This window comes from Caloenas nicobarica, chromosome 20, assembly GCF_036013445.1.
Source record: "Caloenas nicobarica isolate bCalNic1 chromosome 20, bCalNic1.hap1, whole genome shotgun sequence".
NCBI classification, from domain to species: Eukaryota; Metazoa; Chordata; class Aves; order Columbiformes; family Columbidae; genus Caloenas; species Caloenas nicobarica.
Window position 1 is genome coordinate 7569525 of NC_088264.1, and position 24115 is coordinate 7593639.

At 46.7% G+C, this 24115-nt stretch overlaps 1 protein-coding gene across 4 annotated transcripts in view; it reads left to right on the forward strand.

The window, feature by feature from the left end:
• The first annotated feature begins 2965 nt into the window (after positions 1 to 2965).
• Positions 2966 to 24115, forward strand: part of MTA1 (metastasis associated 1) — an 80596-nt gene continuing 59446 nt past the window's right edge. For all 4 annotated transcript variants that reach the window (XM_065648987.1, XM_065648988.1, XM_065648989.1 and 1 more), the window contains exons 1-3: positions 2966 to 3046; positions 21159 to 21226; positions 23637 to 23730. In XM_065648987.1, coding sequence (XP_065505059.1) covers positions 3019 to 3046; positions 21159 to 21226; positions 23637 to 23730 — 190 coding nt within the window. In that variant the 5' untranslated portion in view covers positions 2966 to 3018. The remainder of the gene's footprint in view (positions 3047 to 21158; positions 21227 to 23636; positions 23731 to 24115) is intronic.

The window sequence follows — 24115 nt, forward strand, 5'->3', positions numbered from 1 at the left end:
ATTTAGCGTCTGGAAGAGCAGTCAATGCCATGTGACTGTCCGCTTCATATGCATCTACTGACTGCCCCATGATGTGATTTGTAAATATTTGTTCTGGGTAATTTTTCTGCATCCTACTGAATTACTTTCTGGTCTGCAGAACGGTTGCAGAAGCAGCCTGGGGAGAGCCAGCCCTCATGTCCTGCGGTGTCCCCAACGGCTCCAAAAGGAGGAAATACCGCGGCGCTGCCCTCCACCCCAGGCACATTGAACTTTTCTGGCTGACTGATTTTCAGCCCCAGAAGTGCTTTCCTCGCTCAGCCGTGTTCCTTGCACACATTAGAAACATGAAAGCAGAGGCCTGTGCCCTACTGGGATCCAAGGACTGTCAGAGATTCAGGGGTTTTTCCTAACATGGAAAGCAAATTTTAACCAAAGCCCTGTTCTTTTTCAAATAGCTGTATTTTGGCAGATGTCAAGGTTTTGGGCAGTCTTGTGTAGCTGTTTCAGGACCTGATTAACAACCAGGGTTGAGAGCACAGGCAGTGCCCAGCCCTGCTAAGGGGTATGATCATTCGTGCTGTCAATGACTTACTCCAGCAAAGAGTTAAATAACACATATCTTTTGGCTGTCAGGAGGGTTCCTGGGTTGACATCCAGCTCAGATAACAGCAGGTGATGCTCCAGCTCTGTGCTGGAGCCAAGAAGTGAGTGTGGATGTCTTGCTGTGCCCAAGAGGCCAGCGGAACCCCGGGTCTGGCTGTACGTGGAGGTGTAGCTCTTTGGGGTTCACCATCTGGCCTTGGCCATGCACATGGAAAAGTATTCCTGGGGGGATGGCTGGTCACCTGCTCTGCTGTACTTGGTCAGCCCTCGCTGTGGGACCTGCTGTGAAGGTGTTATGTGCCAAAGACTAATGGTTTTTTGAGGTATTTTTTGGTGTCAGCCTGTCACTTCCCACAGGAGAGGAAATGGCAGTGGTAACGTGCAAGGTTTGCAGAGCAACCCGGAGCCAGCGACTGTTCAACAACCCTGTAACTGCTGCATGAGTAGATGCCTGGAGAGGAGCTGCGCATGGGTGAAGAAGGGACGGTGACACCCCCAGGTTAGCAGGTCAGGGAAAGGTAAGGTGGTCATCTGCATTTCACCTTTAGGGCTGATACCTGGAGAGAAAGCCCCAGCATGGCCGCATGGCCGTATCTTTTGGGGGAAGCAGGCGACACAGGCGGAGGGGCCGGGCCAGGCAGCCCCGCGCCACCGCAGGGACCCCGGAGAGACCGTGTGGGAGAGGCAGGGGTGTGTGGGCAGGTGTGCGTAGGGCACAGGACGCCCACGTGTGTGTGAAGGGATGGAGAGGTGCACAGGGAGACCAGGCAGTGTACGGAGGCAGGTACAAGCGTGAGCAGGGGTGTTGCATGGTGTGAGCGGGCTGCGGGTGTGCGTGAGGACAGGCGCTGTCGTTACACGGAGACTGTGCGTGAACTGGGAGCTGGGGCTGTTCAGCCTGGGGAACAGGAGCTGAGGGGAGATCTTATCGCTGTCTACTACTGCCTGAAAGGAGGCTGTAGCATGGAGGGGGTTGGTCTCTTCTCCCAAGCAACAAGTGGTAGGACAAGAGGAAATGGCCTCAAGTTGCACCAGGGGAGGTTTGATGGATTATTAGGAAAAAATTCTTCCCAGAAAGGGTTGTCAGGCACTGGAACAGGCTGCCCAGGGCGGTGGTGGAGTCACCATCTCTGGAGGGGTTTAAAAGGTGTTCAGACGAGGTTCTTAGGGACATAGTTTAGTGCTAGAGTTGGGTTATGGTTGGACTCGATGATCCTGAGGGTTTCTTCCAACCGAAATGATTTGATGATCCTATTCTATGAATACAGGCGGCGTGTGTGTGTGAGGGCTGCTGTACAGGCAGATGTGTGCGAAACGAGGGCTGCGAGCACACGCGCTGTGTGCGAGTACAGGTGTGTCTGCGTGCAGAGCTGTGTATATAGGTGAGTGTGCATAAGCAGGACTAGTGCACAGGCAGATGTGTGTTAGACAAGGGCTGTGAGTACAGGGCTGTGTGTGTGAGGAAGGCTGTGTTCAAGTGCAGGCAGATGTGTGTGTGAGGACAGCAGTGTGCACAGGCAGATGTGTGCACATGAGGGTGTGTGCGTGAGGACAGCAGTGTGCACAGGCAGATGTGTGTGTGAGGACAGTTTTGTGCCAAGGCAGATGTGTGAGGACAGCGGTGTGCCAAGGCAGATGTGTGAGGCCAGTTTCGTGCACAGGCAGATGTGTGTGTGATGACAGCGGTGTGCACAGGCAGATGTGTGTGTGATGACAGCGGTGTGCACAGGCAGATGTGTGTTAGGAGAGCGGTGTGCACACGTGTGTGTGAGGACAGCGTTGTGCAGACAGCTGTGAGGACAGCGGTGTGCCCAGGCAGATGTGTGTGTGAGGACAGTTTTGTGCCCAGGCAGATGTGTGTTAGGAGAGCGGTGTGCCCAGGCAGATGTGTGTGTGAGGACAGCGGTGTGCCCAGGCGGATGTGCACCCAGGCAGATGCGTGCAAGCGCAGGTGCTGCCCCAGCCCGTGTGCCGGGCTGTACGTGCGGCCGGGCAGACGCGTGTGTCTGCGGAGCGCTGCCCGCGCCGGGACAGGCGGCTGCGGGGGCCGAGCCCGTGTGGAGCCCGCCGAGCCGCGCGGGGACGGGCGGCGTGTGCGGGGACGGGCGCTGCGTGCGAGCGGCGCCGCTGCCGCCGCCGGGCCCGCTCCCGCCCGCCGGGCCCGGGCCGCCGAGCGCCGCCCTCACGCTGCGGGCTGGGCGGCGAGGCCGGCTCCTTCCCCTCCCTCCCTCCCGCCGCCGCCGGGCCCCTCTCCGCCCGGGCCGCCGCCGCCCCGCCCTCCGCCTCGCTCCCTGCCGGCCGGGCGGCAGCCGGCGCGGCCCCTTTAATTCCCCGCTCCCCGCCCCCGCCCGGCCGCTCCAGCCTCCATTTTCCAGCGGATCCGGCACCTGGAGGCGGCGGCGGGAGCGGCCCGCACCCGGCCCCGTCCCGGGCATGGCCGCCAACATGTACCGGGTCGGAGGTAAGGGCCCCCGGGGCCCCGGCCCCGCCGCGCCGCCCTCCCCTCGCTCCCTGCCCGTGCGAGCGGGGCCCCGGCGGGCCGCGGCGGCGGGGCAGGCCCGGGGCGGGGCGGCGGGGCCGGGGTTCAGGCCGCGCCTGAGGCGGGTTGAGGGCCGGGGGGCGGCCCGGGAGGGAGGGGGCCGGGGTGCGGGGCCCGGGGGCGCTCCGGAGGGCTGGCCGGGGGCCGGGGCGGGGGCCTGGGGAGCTGCGGGGCGAGCGGAGGCCGGGCGTGGGGTTACACGGGGTGAAGGGCCGTGGCGGGAGCCCGTGTGCGGGGCCGGGCGGGGCGGGGGTGCGGCCCGGCCTGGGTACGAGGGGGAGAAGGGGCTTGTGGGGCTGGAGGGTGCGGGCGACGGGGCAGATCCGGGCAGGGGGAGGGGGGTGAGCCCGGAGCCCCTGGGGAAGCAGCGCCGGGATGGGCGCCGGGGGGGCGGATGGCGGGCGGCTGCTCAGATGGGGGTCAGGCGAGGTTGTCGGGGTGGGGAACAGGGAGGAGTTGCTGAGATAAGGAGCACAAAGATGGGCAGAGGCTGCTGGTAGGCTGGGGGGGCTCATCTGAGGCACATCCCGCAGGTCTTGGCCTCCCCTTCCACTCTTGCTGTTTTGTTGTGTGCTTTCCCATCAGTCTTCTGTTGGGGTTTGCACTCCTGTCTGATTGTCCTTTGTTTTGGCTCACGTGAAGAGAAAGGAGAGGCAACAGGGTTTGGGATTGCGTTTCATGGAGTATAAACCAAGGGTGGTCTGGCATGAATTTGTGCTCGGCCATTTTCCTTAATAAAAGCGGTTCTGCGGAGCTTCCTTCTCTCCAAGACTGTAGGATGTGTGGGAAGATGTTTCTGTGGTGTCCCCTCCTTTTCAAAATACCTCATTGCTTGTGGAGTTCTGTAAAACTGGAGTAAAGTAAACAAGGGAAAAAATACAGCAAAGGTGGCCAAGCCATCCTGTCTGGCTGCTCTCCATCAACAACTACTTTTTGTTCTTTCCAGTTTACTGGCCTACCCTTACTTCGTGCCACGAAAAATGGCACTTCTTTTGTCACATTCATGCTTCTTTTCGGGTTGCACTTTGTTTTTAGAGGGATGAGGTGTGCCCCTTGGCTGTCCCAGCTTTGTTTTTTGGGTTGCTACAAGCTGGCGGTGCATGTGTAGCGTTACATCTGTTTGGAGATGCTGGGAGTAGAAAGATGGAGTTCAAGATGAGTTATGGAAATTTACAACTTGGTTCCCAGTGTGACTTGCGAAGGGAATTGTTTCCTGGAAATTGTTTGGCATTTAACCTTACAGACGCCAGTTTTGTGTGGAATGTGATCTCTAGTATTTTGTATGACAAAATCTGTACCGTGCACCCCCACAGGTGGTGGGAGGGACCTGTGGAGATCTCTAGGCTGACGTGCAGCTAAAGCTGTCCTGTTAGAGCAGGGTGCTCAGGACTGTGTCCAGCCATGTTCTGAGTGTCTCCCAAGGATGGCGATGCCACCCTTACTTTGGGCCCTGTTCAGTGTTTGTCCACGCTGATGGCAAATACTTGTTTCCTTGTGTTCCAGCTGGATTTCCTCGTGTTCCAGCTGGTGTCCCTTGTCTCTCGTCTTATCCCTGCACATCTCTGAGAAGAGCCTGGCCCTGTCTGTTTGGCATCTCCCGTTCAGTAGTTGTAGACAGCAGTAACATGTTGCTGGGCTGACCTGCCCTGCCTCTGTCTGCCTTTCTTTGCACGTCCGATGCTCCAGCACTGACCAGCTCAGTGGCCTGTGCTGGGCTTGCTCCTGTATGTCACCACCCCTCTGGCTCTCACAAGTCCTTAGCAGAGGAGCAGGCTCTGTCCCCTCGCCCTGCCAGCAGTGCTCTGCTAGCACAGCGATGCTGGCTGCCCTTGCTGCGAGGGTGCGCTGCTGGCTCCGGGGCGATTTGTTGTTTTACCAGCTGCTTTCTTACAGAGATGGTTTCCAACTCCCTGTACCACTGCATGGAGTTATCCAGCCCCAGGTGTGGGGCTTTGCTCTAGCTGTAGTTGGATTCCTTGAGATTCTTGTCAACCCATTTTCTAGCTTGTTGAAGTCCCTCTGCAAAGCAGCCTTGCCCTCCAGCACGTGGCACGCTTTTACCAAATCCCCAAACTTTTAGAGAGTGTACTCTGGTCCCTATCCAGGTCATTAAAAAACTTCTTAAGCAGGGCTGGCCCCAGTGTTGGTCCTCGGAGAGATGCCGTTAGTAACCAGCAGCCAGGTGAAGACTGTAGCTGCTGGTCACAGTCCTTTGAGCCTGATGTTCCAGCCAGGTTCCTCCCACCTTTATTGTGCGGGTAACCAGGCCACACCTCAGCACTTTGAAGGATAGGGTGGGGGGCTAGCACGGCCTTTCACTGAAGTCAAGGTGTACAACAGCCCTCCTCTCCTCTCAGCCACAGAGCCAGTCGTTTCATCCCAGAGGGGAGTCAGGTTAGTCAAGTGTGATTTGCCTTTGGTGTATCCATTTTGGCGGGTCTCAGTCATGTCCTTGTCCTTCCTGTGCTTGGAAATGGTGTCCAGGATTTGCTCCGTAACCTTTCTGGGCAGAGGACGAGGCAGTTGGCTGATAGCCAAGGTTACAGTGCTCCATTATGGTACATATGGATGAAGTCTTGATTTGACGTATTACCAAGATCAACATATGGGTGGATGCAGCTGTTTCTGTATGAGCGCTCTGTTCAGCCTGAGCCAGAGGAGTTCGTCTCATTGAATCGTTTCTGATCTCTGGTGCTGGTATCTCCTGTTAATGGTTTTGTGCACTGAAGCTGAGTGTGAACTCCAGGGCAGGATTAAATCCTGAATGGGATTTGTGCATAGTTGTTTTGTACACTTCCCACTAGAAGACAAACATTTCAGCAGATAATCTGTTATTATTCTTGTGGTTACTGAATTGTGTTGTATGAGCTCCAGACCTAACAGCTACCAAAAGCAGCTTGTTCGCTATCGATCAATAACGCTTCTAGAAGTATATGTTGACTCAGAAAGGATGGTGATAACTTTTTGCCCGATCACGAAAGCCTGTGAATTTTTGTTTTCAGAAACCAATAGGTGGATTGCACTTTGCTGGTAAAGTTTGCTGATTTTAAACACATGGTTGACAGCTCTGCCAGAGGACACAAAGTGTCTTCCTCTCTGTTCACGTTGGCATACAATAGTTCCTTTACAGAGGAGCTGCGCAGCCTGCACTGTGGGGGCCGAAAGTGGCACACAAGTCTTCTCCTCAGTGTTGTGTGGCAGAATGGGCGTGCTGAGGGGGCTAGGAGCTGCACTTGATGGTTGTAAGACTCTGTTCGTAAGATGACTTAGAGAAAGCAACTGGTTCTCCTAGTTCCTGCCAAGTTTCTGCTGGTACATTTCTGGTAGAGGGCGGTTGGTTGCCAACGCAAATGGAACTCTGATAAGCTAGCACGGTTCACAGGGGATGTGAAACTTTTTAGGTGCGTGGGGAAGATGCCAGGGTATCAAATTCCAAAATGAAATATGGGATCTTGTTCGTTGTCCAGAGGGAAATCCTGGAGTCGCCTGCTTCCAGTGTAGCAGAAGTGAGGATTTTCTTAACAGCTGCCACACAGCCATGAAAGAAATGGCAGCATGAGAGTGGGCTGCTTTTGCTTGGAAGGCGGTGTGGTGGGCTGGCCTCCCGCTTCACAGAGCCGACTGGCAGTCTGCACGATCGCAGACCGTATGGGAATGTTGGATAAACACCAGATCTGAGAAGCTTGGGACCTCTGAGCTGGAATTTGGGGCCTCTGATGAAAAAATGCATGTGGGAGAGAGATGTTCATTGTTCTAGCTAGTGCCAGGCTCCGCTTTCAGGAGAGTGCTGTGTCAGCTGCCTGGAAGAGAACAGGTCATCTCGGTATCGAGAGACTTTCCAAAAGCTATTCTGTCTCCACCTTCTCCATGAGAGTTTAACCATAGTACAAGTATTTCTTTAGTGGTGGTAATTGAGCCCCACTGCAGGTTTATGCCCCTGTGGCATTCCCTTGATGCAGTGAAACAATGACTTTTGCATTTCCATCTGGCACCGATTTGAGGAACTTAAATTTTTCCACCTTCCCTCCTCCTCACTCTTTGTTTTTTCCTGGATTATTTTTAATCTGCTTCAGCCACCTGATCTGGTTCACTGTGGGCCTGTGTGAACAGCTGAATGGGCTCAGTGGGAGGGCTGGGAACAAGGGGATGGGGAAAGAAAGGAGAGGAAGGATGGAGGAAGAACTACTGAAGCCAACACTTTTACTGAGACAAGTCTGAGTTTATGCTTTTAGATGAAAAGCCTTTTATACGTTCTCAACTTCTAAGACTTACTGTCTTGTTTGGGAGCATACTCAGCTACAAAATTATCACTGCATTTGGGTTTGTGGTACATTTAAGGTGTGTTTAAATGGCATTGGGAGATACAATCACAGGTCAGTCAGGGACATACATGCTAGCTGCATCTAACACATTAAAAGTAAGTGGAATTGTGAGCCCACAGTGCCTGGCATGGGCACCCAGGTTTCCCAGCGGCTTTATGCCAGTGTGCTGGAAACTGAAGATCCCCAATTTACTTGGTGGTGTTTACTTGGTGGTGCTCTCGAGATCAGAGCTGGTGTTGGTGTGCCTGTCTGTGCTGCAGTCATACTTCTCGTTTCAGCATAGCCATCCCCAAAGTTTTTAAGAATGGCAGCCTGACATCATCTCAGGGTGTTATTAATGCCTGCCTGGGGACCTGCCCCCCATCCCGTTACATACCCCCCTTTGGCATCCCGACTCTCCTGGCATTGTACAGCTCCTGACATCTGCGCTGCTGCCCGAGAGCCGCGACCAGATGGGTGCCTGGGTCCTCTTGACATCACAGTGATGTCAATAATCATCCTCTGTGCTTCTCCCAGTGGAGAACCAAGGTACAGAGCTATGAAGGAAGCTTGCACAGAAACATGTTGAGTCTGGATCTGGAGCATGTAATTCAGATAATTTAGCTACAGACGTGCGCGTAAACCTTTTTCTGTCCCCTTGCTTTGTTATCAGTGTGTATGTATTTTGGGTTGCAGGAGGAGTTTCTGTGGTTTGTTTGGGTTGGTTGTTTGTTGGTTTGTTTGTTTTTCCTTTTAGCCGAGGTGGAGTGCTTGAAGGTAACTTGAGCTGGGAGTGTGTTTAGTGGAGAGAAGTATTAAATAACCAGTAAAGATAACAAAAATAAGAGTTTATTCTTGCAACTTACTAATAAGTTTCTGTGGTCATTGGACCTAATAAATATAGGACAGCTTCTAGCTTATCACCTTTCAGCAACAGCCAGGCAGTGGGTTTCTTCCTCTTTTCATTGTTCCCAGTTATGCAAGAGTTTATCTTCTTGTGTTTTACAGTCTTCCTTCCCTTCCCCTGTCCGCTGTATCAGACTCCTTCAGCAGTCACCAGCCGTTAGCTGAGAGACATCGCGAGGTGGAGGGTGTGTTTTGGGCCAGCTCAGGTGTGTTTGGGGGTCGGACATGGAACAATTGTGCTGATACACCCTCCGTGGGTTTGTAATAGCTGTAAAGCCATCTGCAGCTTGCAAAATGGAGCAAAAGCGCTAAGCTTGCCTTGGCTGAAGTGGGGGAGTTTGGCTTTCCCCCCTCCTTGTCCCTGGCAGGGTGGTGCTCACCTGCTGCCTCTTTGGCCAGGCCAGCCTGATGGTGGATAAAAGACACTTGATAAGAAATTGTGGAAAAGGGACTTCTAAACTCTTTAAGCAGCTCCCTCTGTTTAACTAGTGAGATTTGGGGTGGACGTAACATATTTTCCTTTCACTTGCATCTAGTTGTTGTTTTTCAAGCAACTTTTGTTGTTTAAACATCCTAACTTTAAATAAATAAAGGGTACTTAATCTCTCCACAGTAGGACAAGATGAGAATATGATGGTTGCTCTTATTGTTTTTACTTCAGTTTATAAACTCCTGAGCAGTTTATGGTCGCTTGAAAGTGGGACTGTGAACTGTCAGAGCTTGCCTCCTTGTAGTTTTGCACATCTTCTGGCAACAAGTAATCTGTTAGGTCAGTGTTGTTTCTGCCACCAAGTAATGAGTTTTTACACTGTCTCTTATTGCTTTGCAAGATCATTGTTTTTAAATCCCCAAACAGGTAACTGACCAAGCTCTTTGTCTGCTTTGCCTGAGTTTCCCCTGAGGTTTAGATAACTGGAACTGTTGGGAAAGCTGCTCTTGTAAGATATGACAGTTCTAGATCTTTAGTATCTCAGAGCTCACTGCTGCAGATCTAATGTACAAAGAGGCCCTGCTTCAAAGTGGTTTTGAAAGTCTGGTATGATTCCTCCTCTCCTCTTTACTTGTAAAACCAAATTTGGTCTGTTGGACTGTCTGTTGTTAACAAGAACTAATGAGTTTCTGCTGTAATTATTTAAGGCGTAAGAAAGCATTTCAGTAGGGAAGGCTGTCGTGGAATTTTTCACATTAAAAAAGACACAACCTTGTCTTAAAAGGAACTTCGTTATGTGCAGTTCAAAGGGGGTTGAACCCTTGTGCTTAGATGAATAATTTAATTTAATTCCCGTTGCAGATGGCAAGTTTCTCATGCTGTCCAGGAGGATATGTGATACAGTTGTTTCTGGAGGTTAATACGTTGCGAAGTTCTCAGAGTTGGTGCTAGATGTTCAAACATGACGTAATTTATGCTTTAAGTATTTCTGGCAACCTTTATTTTTTCATGCATTTCACCAATTTACTTTAAACATACAGTAAAGCCTAAGATGAATTTAAGGAAGAAAGTTTTCTTTTTGGAAGCTTGGGAGAATGCCACGTCCTCTCCCTCCTGCTGCTCCTGATTTCTTTTGGGGAGTTTCTTAGTGGACTGAACATGATTTGATGCCTCAAGACACATGGAAACCACTGTTTGCAAGGAACTCAGACTGTAAAGAGAACGGCCTGCGTACTTCTTCTGATTTACTCGTTTACTTCCAAAAAAACCCCTTGAAATTTCAGCTTGGCCTCCATGAAAAATGTTTGTGTTTACTTCTAAGCTCTGGTGTTTGGATGAGACCGAGGCCTGACTAAAGAGAGGAAACCCCTCAGGCAAAGCTCCTGATCCATATCTCGGGTGATCCATTTACTGCCAGTGCAGGGACTTGTCCTCTGGTACATCTCCCTTGCCTGTGGGATGTGAGCGTGAGTAACGTCTTGTGAGAAACGTGAAGGCTTCCTCAACTTGTTATCTCCTTAAGCCATAAGGGAAAGCTGAAGTCTGGAAGAGTGAGGTTTTCTTCATGTTCTTGTGCGGAATTCAACATCCATTTGTTTGTGGTGTATCACTCCTAGCTAAAGCTCAGTTTCTGCTTGCTGAAGGAAGTGAGGATGCAGATGGAATCACCTTCAGAGGACAGACCCATGAAATACCCGGGAAGCTTTCAGGCTGTGGAGCCCGGTCCAGAAGGAAGCGTGTACAGGTTCTCCTTTCCAGCTCTCGGACTGGATCCTCTTCAGGAAGGAAGCGTGTTCCTGAGATAATTTTCACTTGACATTGATCAATGAAGTAAAGCGAAGAAGTTAGCTGGTAGCTTTAAAGTGAGTTTGTAAGAGAAAGAAAAAAAATTAGACTACTCCATTTTTTTCCACGTATGTTGCTCACAAGCTGTTTAATCTTTGTGGCGCCTGGGATTTCACAGCTCTGGATCTGTGCGTTTCCATATCACCAGTTGTGATCTGTGTCAGATGTGGCCCACGGTAATGTTTCTGTTAAACTACACATGATATGCTGGGCTTAATTCGTGGGCTTTGTGCTTTTACGCAAGATGTAGGAGGACAGACGATACTTGACTGAGCACAAAGTTAGTGTGGTGTGAGCAGCTGATTCCCGATTTAGCACAGAGTTTGTCCTTACAGAGTTAAGTTGTCAACATCTGAGCAAATTTGAATCAGCCAAGTGAGACAGTTTCTGTGGATGTTTCCTTTGGTAGCTTTGGTTGTCGATTTAAGCAGCGCTTGCTCGCAGACACTTGTCACTGTCCTCAGGTTGGTTCCTTGGCTGGGCAGTGAAGCAGATCAGGGAATTGGTTTGGTCGGGAGGTGGTTTTTAACCCGGGTGAGTTCCTAATCAGGTTTACCATGTGCGTGCCTGCCTCCTCCCATCCATGGAGAAGCTGTCACAACTTGAGGGGGTGGTTTGAGGGGGCGGGGGATGAATCAGCTCGCTGGCACTCTTGTTTGAAGAAACATCTGCAAAACTATGGCAGGAGTTTATACTTCATCCGTGTTTTACATTGTGAAGCCATGATGTTTTTGATCTGGCACTGAAACCCCTCCTCCTGGACTTAATATACTGTCATACAATGGCCTAAGCAGTTAAATCATGTTGACTAACTGAAGTCAAACATCGCTCTTAAACAAACCAACCAACCCAAACCAAAACCCACAACTTTGTTGTTGTTGTTTTGTTTCTTTCTTGAGGGTGATACCAACCCTGGTGTCCGAGTACTTCAGATGTTCTTGTTTTGCAGCTCTTGAGATACTTGAACATGAAGCTCATTTCTTGTCATCTTCTGTGCTGACTACCTATCTTTTGGAAAATTATGTTTTTCTTATCTGTCCTTAGCAATGAGAATTGCAATGGAACAGACTGTTCTCTTGGCTGCTATAGCACAAGATTTAGGGTGCAGTTTGAGGATACTCCAATGCCTCCCGCCATGATTTAAGGAGTTCTCTTCCTACTGGTTTCTCCATCTGCTTAAGTGTTTTGCTGGCTCTTCTGTAAATTAGATCATCCTGGTCTTCCCCTACAACCCACCTTTGGGGAAAGGTTTTTCTCATTTCTAAGCCTGGACTATTTCCATGAGCTGGTTCATGCTATTGCCCCACAAAGAAAAAGAGTTGTACTGGCGCAGCTGGAGTTACGTAGGATCACAGCTTTGCTACTGCAGAAAATATTTGTATAGCTACATCCCTGGGAACTGAAGTGGCAGAAGAAGTAATACAGAACCGACTTTGTGTCCAGAGGACTTCGAATCATGCTTAGATATGCTATGTAAAGCAGAGAATAAAAATGTGCCTCTCTAGAAATATTCAGTGTCTGTCCTGCAGGAAGCTGGAGGGAGTTGACTTAGTGAACCTAAAAGGGTCAATGCCACATGCAAACGTGCCTCAGTTATAGCTGGGGTATTGGGAGTGGATTAATTGAAATGGGTTTCCTCGTACTGCCATATAATTGATTTCTAGCAGCAGAATTGCTTCTTTATCCTCAGGGCAGTACTTTATAAGCTTAATTTTATTTCCAGGATTCTCACAAATTTGCTTTTCAAATCTTGTTTGTACACAGTCTCCCTGCCTTACCTTTAAGCTGACATCCCTCGTAGCAGTTGCCTCCCCATGGCATAGTTCTCATCTGAGCAGGGTGACCCATGAAGTACAGCTGACACCCATAACCTCTTTCTCACAGGTACCAGCAGATTGCTGTCCTTTGGTTTTTTTCCATGGATTTTCTGCAACTGAAAACTGCCAACAGTGCTGTGAGGAACAGAAATAAGGACCTTGACTTTATCTACAATTTGTGTTCTTTCTTCTGTGAGGTGGCTCTTCCCCTTCTTTTTCTCCCACTCCTTTGTAATTTTGCACTTTTACAGGGAAAGGTACCATATGTATGAACTGTGCCTCGTCCAGAGCTCAGATCTTAGCACTCTGGATTGTTGCTGTGGAATCTCCAGTGATTTGCTTTAAAACCAAGTCTATTAATTGTTTCTGAAATGGGAACCATTTCATATCGCTGACTATCTTACCTTTCTCACTTTCACTTGTAGTTTTAGTATCTATGTTTTTAAGATGGAGACCAGTGATCGGAACTTAATTATCTTTGAGACTTCTGTCCCTCTGTGAAATGTTTTAAATCAAAGGATTCAGGAGTTAATAGGGAAGAACTAATGCATAGATAATGGAGTTGCATAAACCTTGTTTCACTAAGAATTAGGCAAAAAAATTATATGAGGTAGCTGGACAGGAATTTTTCTTCCTCCCTGTGACATGATAGAAAACAAAGAACAGAAGGCCTTTGGGAAGTTCCAAGTCCCTTAATGTTTCAGAGTTTAAACTGGATCAAGCAACTATCAGTTTGTCCAAGCAAGTTGCGTGTCATTAACTTAGAATTTTTTTTTTATTCCTCCAAAAAGGTAGAGAATGTGTCTTAGCTTGAGTAGAGTTCTGTGCAGTAGATATTTGAGTTTTTGTTTGTAACCATTACGGGTCCTTCAGAGGTATTTTGTGTGTGTGTGGGGGGGGGTGTTTTGTAGTATCTCTTACTACATGAGAAGAGGTTGCACTGATGAAAGTTTGTATCAACTTTCTTTTATAGGTCTGTGCATAATCTGTAGTCCTATTATATGGGCCTTGCCATGAATTGCTCCTAATTTAGGTTTACAGTTTGGAGAATATTGAACCTGGATTTTTGGAGGCAAGTCAGAAAAACTGATGTGTAGGTTTCATCTCAAAACAGCCAAGTTGTTTTGGCTGTCCCTTTCTAGGTACAAATTCTGCACATTTGGAAGAAAATGTAATGTGGACATTTTGTTTACCATATGAATGTTTAGATAATCCTCATTTCTTATGCATTTTACAGTTCGGGATTTTTTAAGGTGAGGAGCTGTTCCTGTGCTACTTTACGTTCGTGGCTTTGATCACATTCTTCAGGGCAACCCATCTTTAGAAATAAGTTTAGCCACTAGAAAAAGAGATGAATTAACAAACTCCAGAAAATCAAGTACTTATTTATTACAAGCATGCTGTCTCTGAATTTAAGTGTGAAAGTGTGATATTAAAGTATGACAAAATAAGCTTCTATCCATTTTCATACAGGTGTCTGTTTCATGGAGACTTGACAAAAAGTACATGGTTTTCTCACTTGCATATTTATGAATTCGCCACATTTTTATTTTTCCTTCTCACTGCTGGGGGCTGGAACGGCATCTTGTTCTATGTTTTATCATTTAAAATAAGAGTAGAAGCTGGTATGAAACTGAGAACATGGACTTCCGCCATGCGTTTTGAATACATGAGGCTGAACTTCCTTTAGTACAAAGCAATCTTGAGCGGTGCTTCTGCGTGCGTATGTGTGTAGATGCATGCTTGGAATTTGATTGTCATTATAGAGGCTTTAGTTTATTAAATGGAACCGAGTTGTCCTTTCCTTGCACATAAATGGGCTTCACTCTACAGCTCTAGGGTTCTTTCAGGTAGTGTTGTTTTTCTTGGAGAAGGAGTGGAAGGGGAAGTTGAGCTGAACCTACTGTATATCCTGGTATACACACATCTATAAATCCATTCTTTTAGATGTTTTACAGTATATTATATGAGCTGATAGAATCTGGAGAGGCTATAGGCTTGCTCACCATTAAAGTGCTTGGCACATGGGTGTTACAATGATGTATTTGCTTTTCACTGTCGAGGATGATGTCTTCTCAGTACATCCCTATAGGCTCAGGTTGTACAAGACACCCTTGTACACTGCACACCCTCCAGGAGGGTAAAGGCAACTTCCCATCGTAAGGCTGGTCTCGTAGGAGAAACAAACATTTGACATAATTACAAAGCAGCACTGAAAATCAAGATTTTCTATACATATAATTTCAGCACGTAATTAACTAGACATAACTGTTATTTTGGAGGGAGTGCGCTCATGTAACACCCTGTGCAGGCAACTCTCAGCACCTCCTGACCCTGGGAAGCCATGGGAGCCAGCAGAGGAGTCCTGCTGGAACTGCCAGCCTGGAGTAGGAAACCGTAAAGGGAAGGGTAGGGCTGCAACAGTTCCTTTAACAGTGGTTTCTGGCTGCAGTCTGAGAAGCTGCAAGCACATCAGGAGAATTTGGCTGTGCGTCGCTTTGCTTCTGCATGGAGCCATCCCACCCTCGTTGAATGGAGTTTGCGACGTCTGTAGACCTGATGGTGACCTAAAACATTTGACTGACTGCCAGAGCCTGCTGGGTCCTGTGACCGGTAGCCCTGGAGGGTGGCAGCCTTCCTTGCCGAAGGAAGCCTTGTCTGGTTTTACCTGACCTGGGACTGTTTCCACCACGTGTTTAGAGACAGGGCAGTCGCTGTTCTGGGTGGACGTGCACGCACCGAGTTGAGCTGTCATTGCTAATTTATACCTAGGAAGTTTACTGCAGGCTTTGGGCGTAAGGAAGTGGTGCAGTAGTGTGTTAATCTCGATCCATTGGTGAAAACCAGGCTTTCTGCTTTAGCAGTGAAAACTTGTTGCTTATGTAATTTTTTGCCTGTTTTGTTGTGGCTAAGCCTTTTTATTGAGACCAGACTGCTAATCCTGGAGGCATGTTGTGTTAGCAGTGGACACTTCTCACATGCATGGTCCCTTTTGAGACATGTATCTTGATTAAAGACTTCAGTCAAGGGTTATTTGTTTTGATCTTTATCCTCATAAGCCTTTTGACTTGGTCGCTTCGCTCAGAAGAGCAAACTTAGTTTGATATAACTGGGGTACCTCAACCTATCCTTACTAAATGTAATGATGGTTTGCAGTTGACTGTGTGGAGTGGAGATTTCTGCAGGATGTGGTGCTTGCTCTTGCCATGTCCTTCACTTATTAGCTATAGGTATTTCAGATGCTTGTGTGCCTGGGTGGTTGCTACATTCCCACTCCTTTTTAAAGGAGTTGAGCAGTAATAGTGGTGTTGCCCATAGCGCAGCGAGTGTGTGGTAGCCATGAACTGAGCTAGTACTGACAGTGTATCTTTAAAACCTTTGATCTGTGAAAGATACAGATTGTAAATACCTGGGTCATGTATACTGCTAGGTGTATTGGACCTCGTAATTCTTTTACCAATAGAAACAACTGTTTTAGTTTTGCATTTCTGGTAATGAAAATATTGTGCTGGTAGGGCTTTCTGTTTTGAAGCTCTTATCTGTTCTGTAACTAAACATTTCATCAGGTGACAGCTGCTGTGAGTGCTGGTTTTTGAGCAGCCAGAAGGCAATAGGACCTGGGCTCTGCCACACTGAGCTTGCTCGAGTTGTAGGCTGAAAGCAGCGTTGGTCTCTCCAGCCTCCTCTTTCACAAGAACGTAAATCAGGAGGGATTATATTGTCCAAAATGTAAAGTGATTGACAGTTTCAAGACCAAGCTGCTGAATAGTTAAGAAACTGGAGCTTACTGAAAGAAACTGGCCCAAAAATAGAGTTGCAAATCCAGAGTTGAGGAGACATGTAATTCCTTTAAGATAAGTCATAAAGCAAGCAGGTCATCATAAGTTTATGCATCTCTTGAGGCTCAGCTTTAATTCAGGGCAGCAACTTTGTGGGTTGGGCAGGGGAAAAATTTGCAACTGCGAAGTGAATTCTTTATCACCGGCGTGGAAATGCACGCTGTACCCAGCAGTGGCAGCGAGCGTGTGAGGAGGAAGGTCTGCAGCCTCCCTCGTGTCCCGAGCACGTCCGCAGGCTCATGCGGGGTGTGGGAGTTTCTGGAGGTAAAGCAGGGAGCGTTCGGCGGGGTCAGTCCTCAGAAAGCGCTTGTGGCTTGAAAGGCAAATGGAAGTTGGGAAGGATAAAAATACTTTTGGGCATTTTCGCAACTTGATCACCTAAAAGCTCATAAGGTTATTAAGTAGCTCAGACATGTCTAATCTTATAAATATATGACCTCTAGACAGTGCGTGTGCTTTCTTTTGCAGTATCCCCTTCTGATTTTCTTTTCTGTGGGTGGATGTTGACTTAATCAACAGCTGACGTGAAGAGGGAGAGGGAGAAACAATGGTTCAATAATGTCTTAACAGACTTTCTTTTTGCTGTCATATGCTTTTATGTTTATTGCTGATTGAGAACAATTCTTTTACTGCCTTTGTGGAAAATTTCCATGTTCTGTGGTCTGTAGGCTGTCATTTTAGCTGCTGTACTGTTGCAGGTATGTTTGTCTCTGTGTGTTCTAGCAGTTCAGTACCTCTGTAAAATGGCATTGCTTTCCAAAAAGTCGTGTATATTCTCAACTTCTGGAAAAAAAAATGTTATAGGATAGAAAGGCTTTTGGGTAGATTTACATATGCAAGTATTCCTACTCTACAGCAGTATAGGCAAGAGGAAGAAATAAATCTTGAGTTTGTGTCAGAAGGGGGTGATATATGTGATGGTCCTTATGCCTTGTGGTATTGCCACACTCTCCGGTCATTGCGTTGGCCTCATCACAGAGAATTTTGCAATGTGCACGAGTGATGCTGTTAATTAAGATTGTGATGTGGATGCATGGCTGGTTAATCCAGGGATTGTGAGTTTAAGCTGCAAACTGTCGTGAAGTTGTGGGATTGAGTCTCCAAGGCTTGTTCAGGCAGTTGGGTGTTGAGGGGTGAGCTTGGTGTGTTTGTGGTGGGTGCTGTTGGTAAGATGTGCTGTGCTCGTGGGGTGCAGAGCAGACAGGCTGCTCTTCCATCGTGCAGGTAGGAAAGCTGATAAATTAGCGAGGATGGGCAGTCTGTTGTGTTTGGAGGGTCCAACTTGTTTGCTTGCTCTCAGGCTCTACTTTTCTGTCCCTCGACCTTATTTTTTGTTTTAGTGTACTTTTTCCTTCCTGTTCTGCGGGTAGGAGCTGAGATGCGTATCTTCCTGTTGTTGAGAGGTTTGTTAATTTTGTTTCTTTCCCATCCTCTCTTTCGGCCCAGGGCACAGAGACCCTGGCAGCTGTGCTCACACAGTCTCCCATTGACACCTGGGTTCTTGGGAGCCTGGAGAGGGTTTCTGTGTGTGTGCAGTTGTAGCTACCGTCCTGAAAGCAAACTGGGAATAGTATTTGTTGGGTAGGCAGGATGAGAAGGATGCAGTTCCACGGCGTGGGAGGAAGCTGGAGATGAAGGGGAAGTGCTGCTCAAGGGCGAGGAGGTGTTTTGGAGCATAGGGGTCAGCGGAGCATGGGGCTGTACCTCCTTTACACCCAGGGTGTAGGAAACCAGCTGTCACTGTTTTTACTGCTTATGGAACAGCGTAAGAGGAGTGCTCACACCTGCTAACGCATCAGTCTGGAGAGTTCGCTGAACTGAAAATTTACCTTGTATATGTGGAACAGTAACTCGAGCATTTCTCTGTGCAGGATAGCATTTTAATTTTAGTTAAAGTATTTAAAATCTCTATGAAAAATGCAAATAACTCCCCTCTGATCTTCTCACATTCTGTTTTATGTGATTTGCAGTGTGTGCTTTGCATTACTTGCAGAGAGGAATAAACCCTTTTCCAGGTAATTTGAGTAATGGGAAATAGGCCTCCATTAGTTGCATAGCTACTGGTGAGATGCTTAACATAGTTGTGGGATTAGTCTAAAACATGGATGAGATGTGCTGGGCGGTGCACTGGTGACACGATGAAGTCGTCAAGCGCTGGTCTGAGCCTGCACCTCTGCGCGGTGCGTTTCAGCTCCCGGAGCATCCCGTGGGACAGCCCGGCTTCTGCCTTGCTGCCAGCGCCCGCGCTCGGCTGCTTTGTGCGAGGGTTTTTCGCAGTTACTGATCGCAGAGTGTGGGGTTTGCAGATGGTCCTGCTGCTGAATAAACCAACATTTTGGGGGTTTTATTATTCAGAACTGTTGGATACCGTTGTGAGCTGTTCTTTGGTAAACCATTCATCTATGATAAACTTTCTTTAAAGCCATGCCATGTTTTACAATCAATAAACTGTAGTTACGTGAAAAATTGAGTTAATGTCCACTTGGGGTAGAAAACGTGTCTGTGAGAATAAGTGCACATATGTGCACACAAAAAGCTGTTAGAAAAATGATGTGAACTACAAAGATTTGTAATGGTCACCTGAAACTGGAATTAAAGACAAGGTTATATTTTCAAGACAGAGATTAACTTTTCCTTTAGTTTTAATTTTTAATTTTGAGTCACAGTGCTCACAAATGTAAGATTTTTGCCTGAGGTGAGAGGTGACCAGTTCAGCTCCCCAGGCATGCTGGTGAGCTTGGAGGCGCCTCGAGGCTTCCCCGTCCTCCACTGCAGGACCCTCATAGGGCATCGGTGTTCTGCTGGGAGAGAAAAGATTGCACTCTGCTGATCTGTAAAATTGCTTAATGCCTGTCATTGTTCTTTTTGGTCAGCAGTTGTTATTGCTGAAGCTGCCCAATATCTGTTTGGTTTCGTGACTTCTGGTAGAGTTGGTTATGGTAACGTTGAGCCTGTTGTTTCCCGTTTGGTGTGCTGCACAGTGGTGCTTGGGAGTGGAAATTTGGGATCTAGTTAATTGGGTGTCTTGACCATTTGGTTTTCTACAAACCATTTTGGTTTTCCGCAGACTAGATGTCCAATCTGAATTCTTTGGATGAGATCATTCTTCAGTCTAAAGCCTGTAGGGAAGCGACATTTAGGAGGAACCGGCTCTTGCAGTCAGGAAGAAAGTTTTGGAGTCACTCAGATGTGTGTTAGCATGCGTGAAGATAGCTGGTGATCAGTCCCAGAGGTCTGGAGCACAGAATGCACAAAAATCTAAAAAAACTTGGTGTAGTATTTCTATGCTTTATTAGTCCTAGTGACACTATGTACGGTTAGGTAACCCAAGATGCGCACTGTTTGAATGTTGGCATTGCCACTGCATCACTCATCACTTCAACCGAGACTATGCCGAGACTTGATTGTCAAGGTGTCTTTGCAACTCATGGCATGTGACACTTTGGTTTTTTAATGGAAAGACAAGACCTTGGGAAACTCCCGCTCTTGGGTGGTAAACCCTGGGATTCTTGGCTGGTGGCGTGGCCGCTGTTCGAAGGCGGCTGAGCCCTGTTGGAGGGACACAGGCGCGCTTGTGTTGTCTGCAGTCAGTGAGGGCTGCAGGTCCCGCTGGGCCTTGGAAGGGCTGCTGTAGGAGGGGAGTGCTCTGCTGTCTGCCTGGCCACCCTGCAGATAAGGGGACAATCCTTAACCCTCACACTGCAGCTTTTCAGGAGCAGAGGGTGTCTTCCTCTGGTCTGGGGAGGAGGTGACTCTCTACCTACTGTCCTTTAAACAAGCATTTCAGGGAGATTGAGGCTAACAGCTTCAGTAGTTGTCTTTATTTACCCAAAGTGAGCACTGCTAATCACCCATTCAGTGGTGGAGCCTCATGCTGATGTGTTCCTTACAGGTTGCCCTGGGGGCTATGGGTGTTTTGCTCCAAACACAAATGGGCTGGGAAATCTGGAAGGAAATGGTCTTAAATCTAGTGGATAGTCTTGGAAGGAATCATTGTTAGATCTGCATGCAAGGTCAGCAGCCAGGGGTGGGTGGGAGGTGAATTCCGGCTGCTTCTTGCCTCACTAAGGCTTAGGGTTTGGCTTCAGGAGTGTCGGGAGATAAAGGCCAAGTCCATTCAGAACTCCTGAGCTTCTGTTTCCTTATCTGTAAAAAGGACTCTTTAAGCTTGGAGTTCAGTAATACCAAATTATTTATATGGCACTATTTGGTGCTTCTCGTATTTTTTTTGAAGGCATTGCCTTGGGTAAAGAACTAATTTTCTTCCTGTAACTTAAGATGGTTATCCTGCTTGGAAATATGAACATTACTGACATGCTTGGCTTACTATAAGGAGTTTTCTTGAGTGTATTCTAGGATAATATAGGTGTAAAAGGCCTGGAAGTAGAGGAAAAGATAAGAGAGAAAGAAACAATGGAACTCTTTGTATTCTAAGAAAATGGGCATTACGTAGAAGCTGGAGCTTCTGGGGCTGGAGCTGGGCTGGAGCCGGAGAGGAAAGATTGCATATTGCCCGTGAGAAGTGCCTGGGTTTTGGTGAGAAAGAAGAGGAAGCAAGTAAAGAAAACAGTGTGATCAAAGTGGAAATAATCTGATCAGAGAGAGAAGGAAGATCATATGCTTTGCTTTCCAGGTTGACAGCAGAGCTCCATTGTTTTTATTTTTTTCCCTGAAAGTGAGCTTATTGTCTTCAGGTTGCACTAGTATACGTTCCTCATACTGGCATGGATTTTGTATTTCCTCGCTTAAAATCATGTATTTAGTAGGAACATTTGAAATACTGCTTGTGCTAAGAAGTTAGTTTGGTATGGTGTGTCTAACAGGTATACATGTGAGCTTTTGATTTGTTTTTTAGTAGTTCGTATTTTAAAGAGGATTTTTTTTTCTTTTTGTCAGATTATGTCTACTTCGAAAATTCTTCAAGTAACCCATATTTGATACGAAGAATAGAAGAGCTTAATAAGGTAAACCATTTTTTCCATCAAGTCTTGGAAGTTGATTGAATTTATGATCTGTTTGATTTGATTAAAATCAAAACAATTCTTTAGCAGTTCTGTGGTAATTAGAAGCTTAAAAATGCTTTTGTTCTGATAATTTTCTGGAATGCTTTGAGACCTGCCAGATTGTCATTTCATACCAAAGGAGAACAGAGCGTCAACCGTAGGTCATTCCCAAGGTGATTATGCCCACCTGTAGGGCAGATTTCTGCAGTTCCGTGCCAGGATCATGGAATAAGAAGAAAATACAGCAGCTTGCTTAGAGGATGGAGAGCTTTGTAATTTGGTCTTTCTTGGGGGAGGCTCTTGCTCAACAGGAAGGTTTGGAGCAGTTACCCGCTTCCTCCGACTTGGTCTTTGCTGCCTGTCGTTTGGGGCAGTGTATAATTTCATCTGCCAAATTCCCCTTTCATTGGATCTAGAAGGGAAGCATGATAGCTTGAATGTGGGAAGCCAGCTGAAGTCCTCCTCCGTGCTGAAATTTTACCCGGTTGAGAAGGGAAGACTGTTCTGAAGCCGTTAGCTGTGTCCTAAACGAGACCTTCTCGGGTTTACCCGTGTGTCCATTGCAGCCCATACAGAAGGATTGTGACACGGCCAGTTTGGATTAGAATTTAAGTTAACTAACGGAAACCAGGTCTTTAGCCAACAATGATGGAAAAACACATCTTTCTGAAACAGTTAGTTGGAAGAGAAAATTTATCGATCTAATGACAAATAAAGAATCTGAAAACTAGGACATCATTGTGACCCCTTCTTTTTAGTGGAGGTTTTTTGCAGATATCTGTCTCTCTTCTATGAAGGAAGCAATAGAGCTCTTGAAATGTTCCCGGTGGATCCACAGCCCTGAGGTATTGATAGCTGTATTCCATCAGCTACAGGCTGCAGACTTGTCATAACTTCCTAGGAAAGTGGTTTTCGAAAGTGTTTTTTTCCACCCTCTTCTTGTCTCTCTTCGTTCTTCCCTGATCCCCCACGCCCCCTTTGGAAAAATAGCTTTCAGCCTGAATCTTTCATCTTAGTGCAACTCTTGCTCCAGCTGTAATTTCTCTGACCTACTCTTTGAAATTGATCTTTGAGGTTGAAATTAATCGTATATCTTACCTTGCCTTTTGTTCACGGAGTGTAAATGAAGCCTGAGCAATTAAATGAAATAGATAATTGTACGTTGTAGCTGTCTGCGTTTTAACAAGATGGCTTCTGCATTTGTATTGTAGTTCCTCAACATTTAAAAGCCCTGAATTATTTAATAGAAAAGTATAGAAATTCTGCAGGTTCTGTACCAAAAACTGGTAGGCTGCAAGACGAAGTATTTGCACGTGTATGTATTGTCTGATTTGCTTTGTGTTAGAAAAACTAATATGATAAAAGATGAAACTTTTCCTCCATTCACATCTTAGCAATAAGCACGTATATCAGTTTTTATTTTGTTTCCTTGCGGACAAATTGCTGGTCCACTACCTTTTCTTGGACACTTCAGGGGAGGGAATTTTTATCTCAGTCTTGTGGTTTCTTAAACTGGATGCCATCGTTATGGTTTCCAAGGACTCTTCAGTGGCAGGGTAAAACTCTTTCAGGTTACATTTGTATTATTTGTTTATTATTTTAGAGACAGTAGGTTGTCTTGGACTGTTACAAACCAGAAGGTGTATTTCCCCTAAAGTTTGTATGAAGCCAGTTTCACAATTAGGCAGATACCATTTTAAGAGATTCATCTCCTGCCTCATTTTGAGAGTTTTAAGAAAAAAATCCCAAACCTTTCAGAAATTCAGACTTTTTTTTTTTTTGTATGTTGTCACTGGCGTAGAGTTCATTGCCTGGTGCAACTTCCTTGGTTCTCCTTTCAGAATGATTTTCTTAGTCATTGTTTAGCTCACTGCTGTGAGGAAAGAAAACCCTGTGTGATTTCTTTGGTGAAAGTAATAATGGCTGGATTCTTTCTTGCTTTTCTACTGTTCTACAGAGTTTGCAGAACAGCCTAAACCTGAGTTCTGTTATTTCACAGTTATTTTTATAAGGATTTTAAAGATACTTTTGAATTCTACTAAATGTAGGCATCACCTGAAAAGTAGCACAGTGGCTTGTTAATATGTTTTTAACTGCAAGGGTATGTTTTTTCTCACCCCTTGAAACATCTATAACTGCTGAAGATGGTGATTGTGCAGAAGCAATTAGGAGGGAAGGGCTGAACTCTGTCTCCCTACCCTGGAGGGATCGCACTGGAGTTTGTGTGTTGGATAACGTGCAGCTGGAGGGTGCGAAAAAGTGATGCCATGTAGCTCTTGTGCAAAATTGCAAATTTGTATGAAGTTTCTAGTTTGGTTATAGAGTTCAGTTCTTGATTTGTGCTCAATTCTTTTCGTTTTTCCTATTTCAGACTGCCAATGGAAATGTGGAAGCAAAGGTGGTTTGTTTCTACAGGAGAAGAGACATATCAAGTACACTTATTGTACTGGCAGACAAACATGCAAGTAAGCTTGCTTGTGTTCAAATTGCTTCTACACAAAATTGCCAAACTTGGGATAGAACTTTGCTGTTGCAGTTACAAGTATCAATATTATTATTTTTAAATGTCCTTTTCGTGTACACATCTTCAGGAAATTGCATTAGTTGTTTAGCTAACTTCTCTTTCTCTCTCTCTCACCCCTTAAACCTTTTAAAACCTCATTTGGTGTGTGGTTTGGTTATCATGGTAAGGAGAGGACAGAAGTTTTCAGTTAGGGCTGAATAAAGGCATCTTACTTGCGTCATAAAAGTGAATTTCTTAATTTTTATCCTGAGAGAAAGTATTCTACTGTCTCATATTACTTCTCATGAATTATTTGGTTTGGTTAGAAGATTTAAAAACCCTCAAAC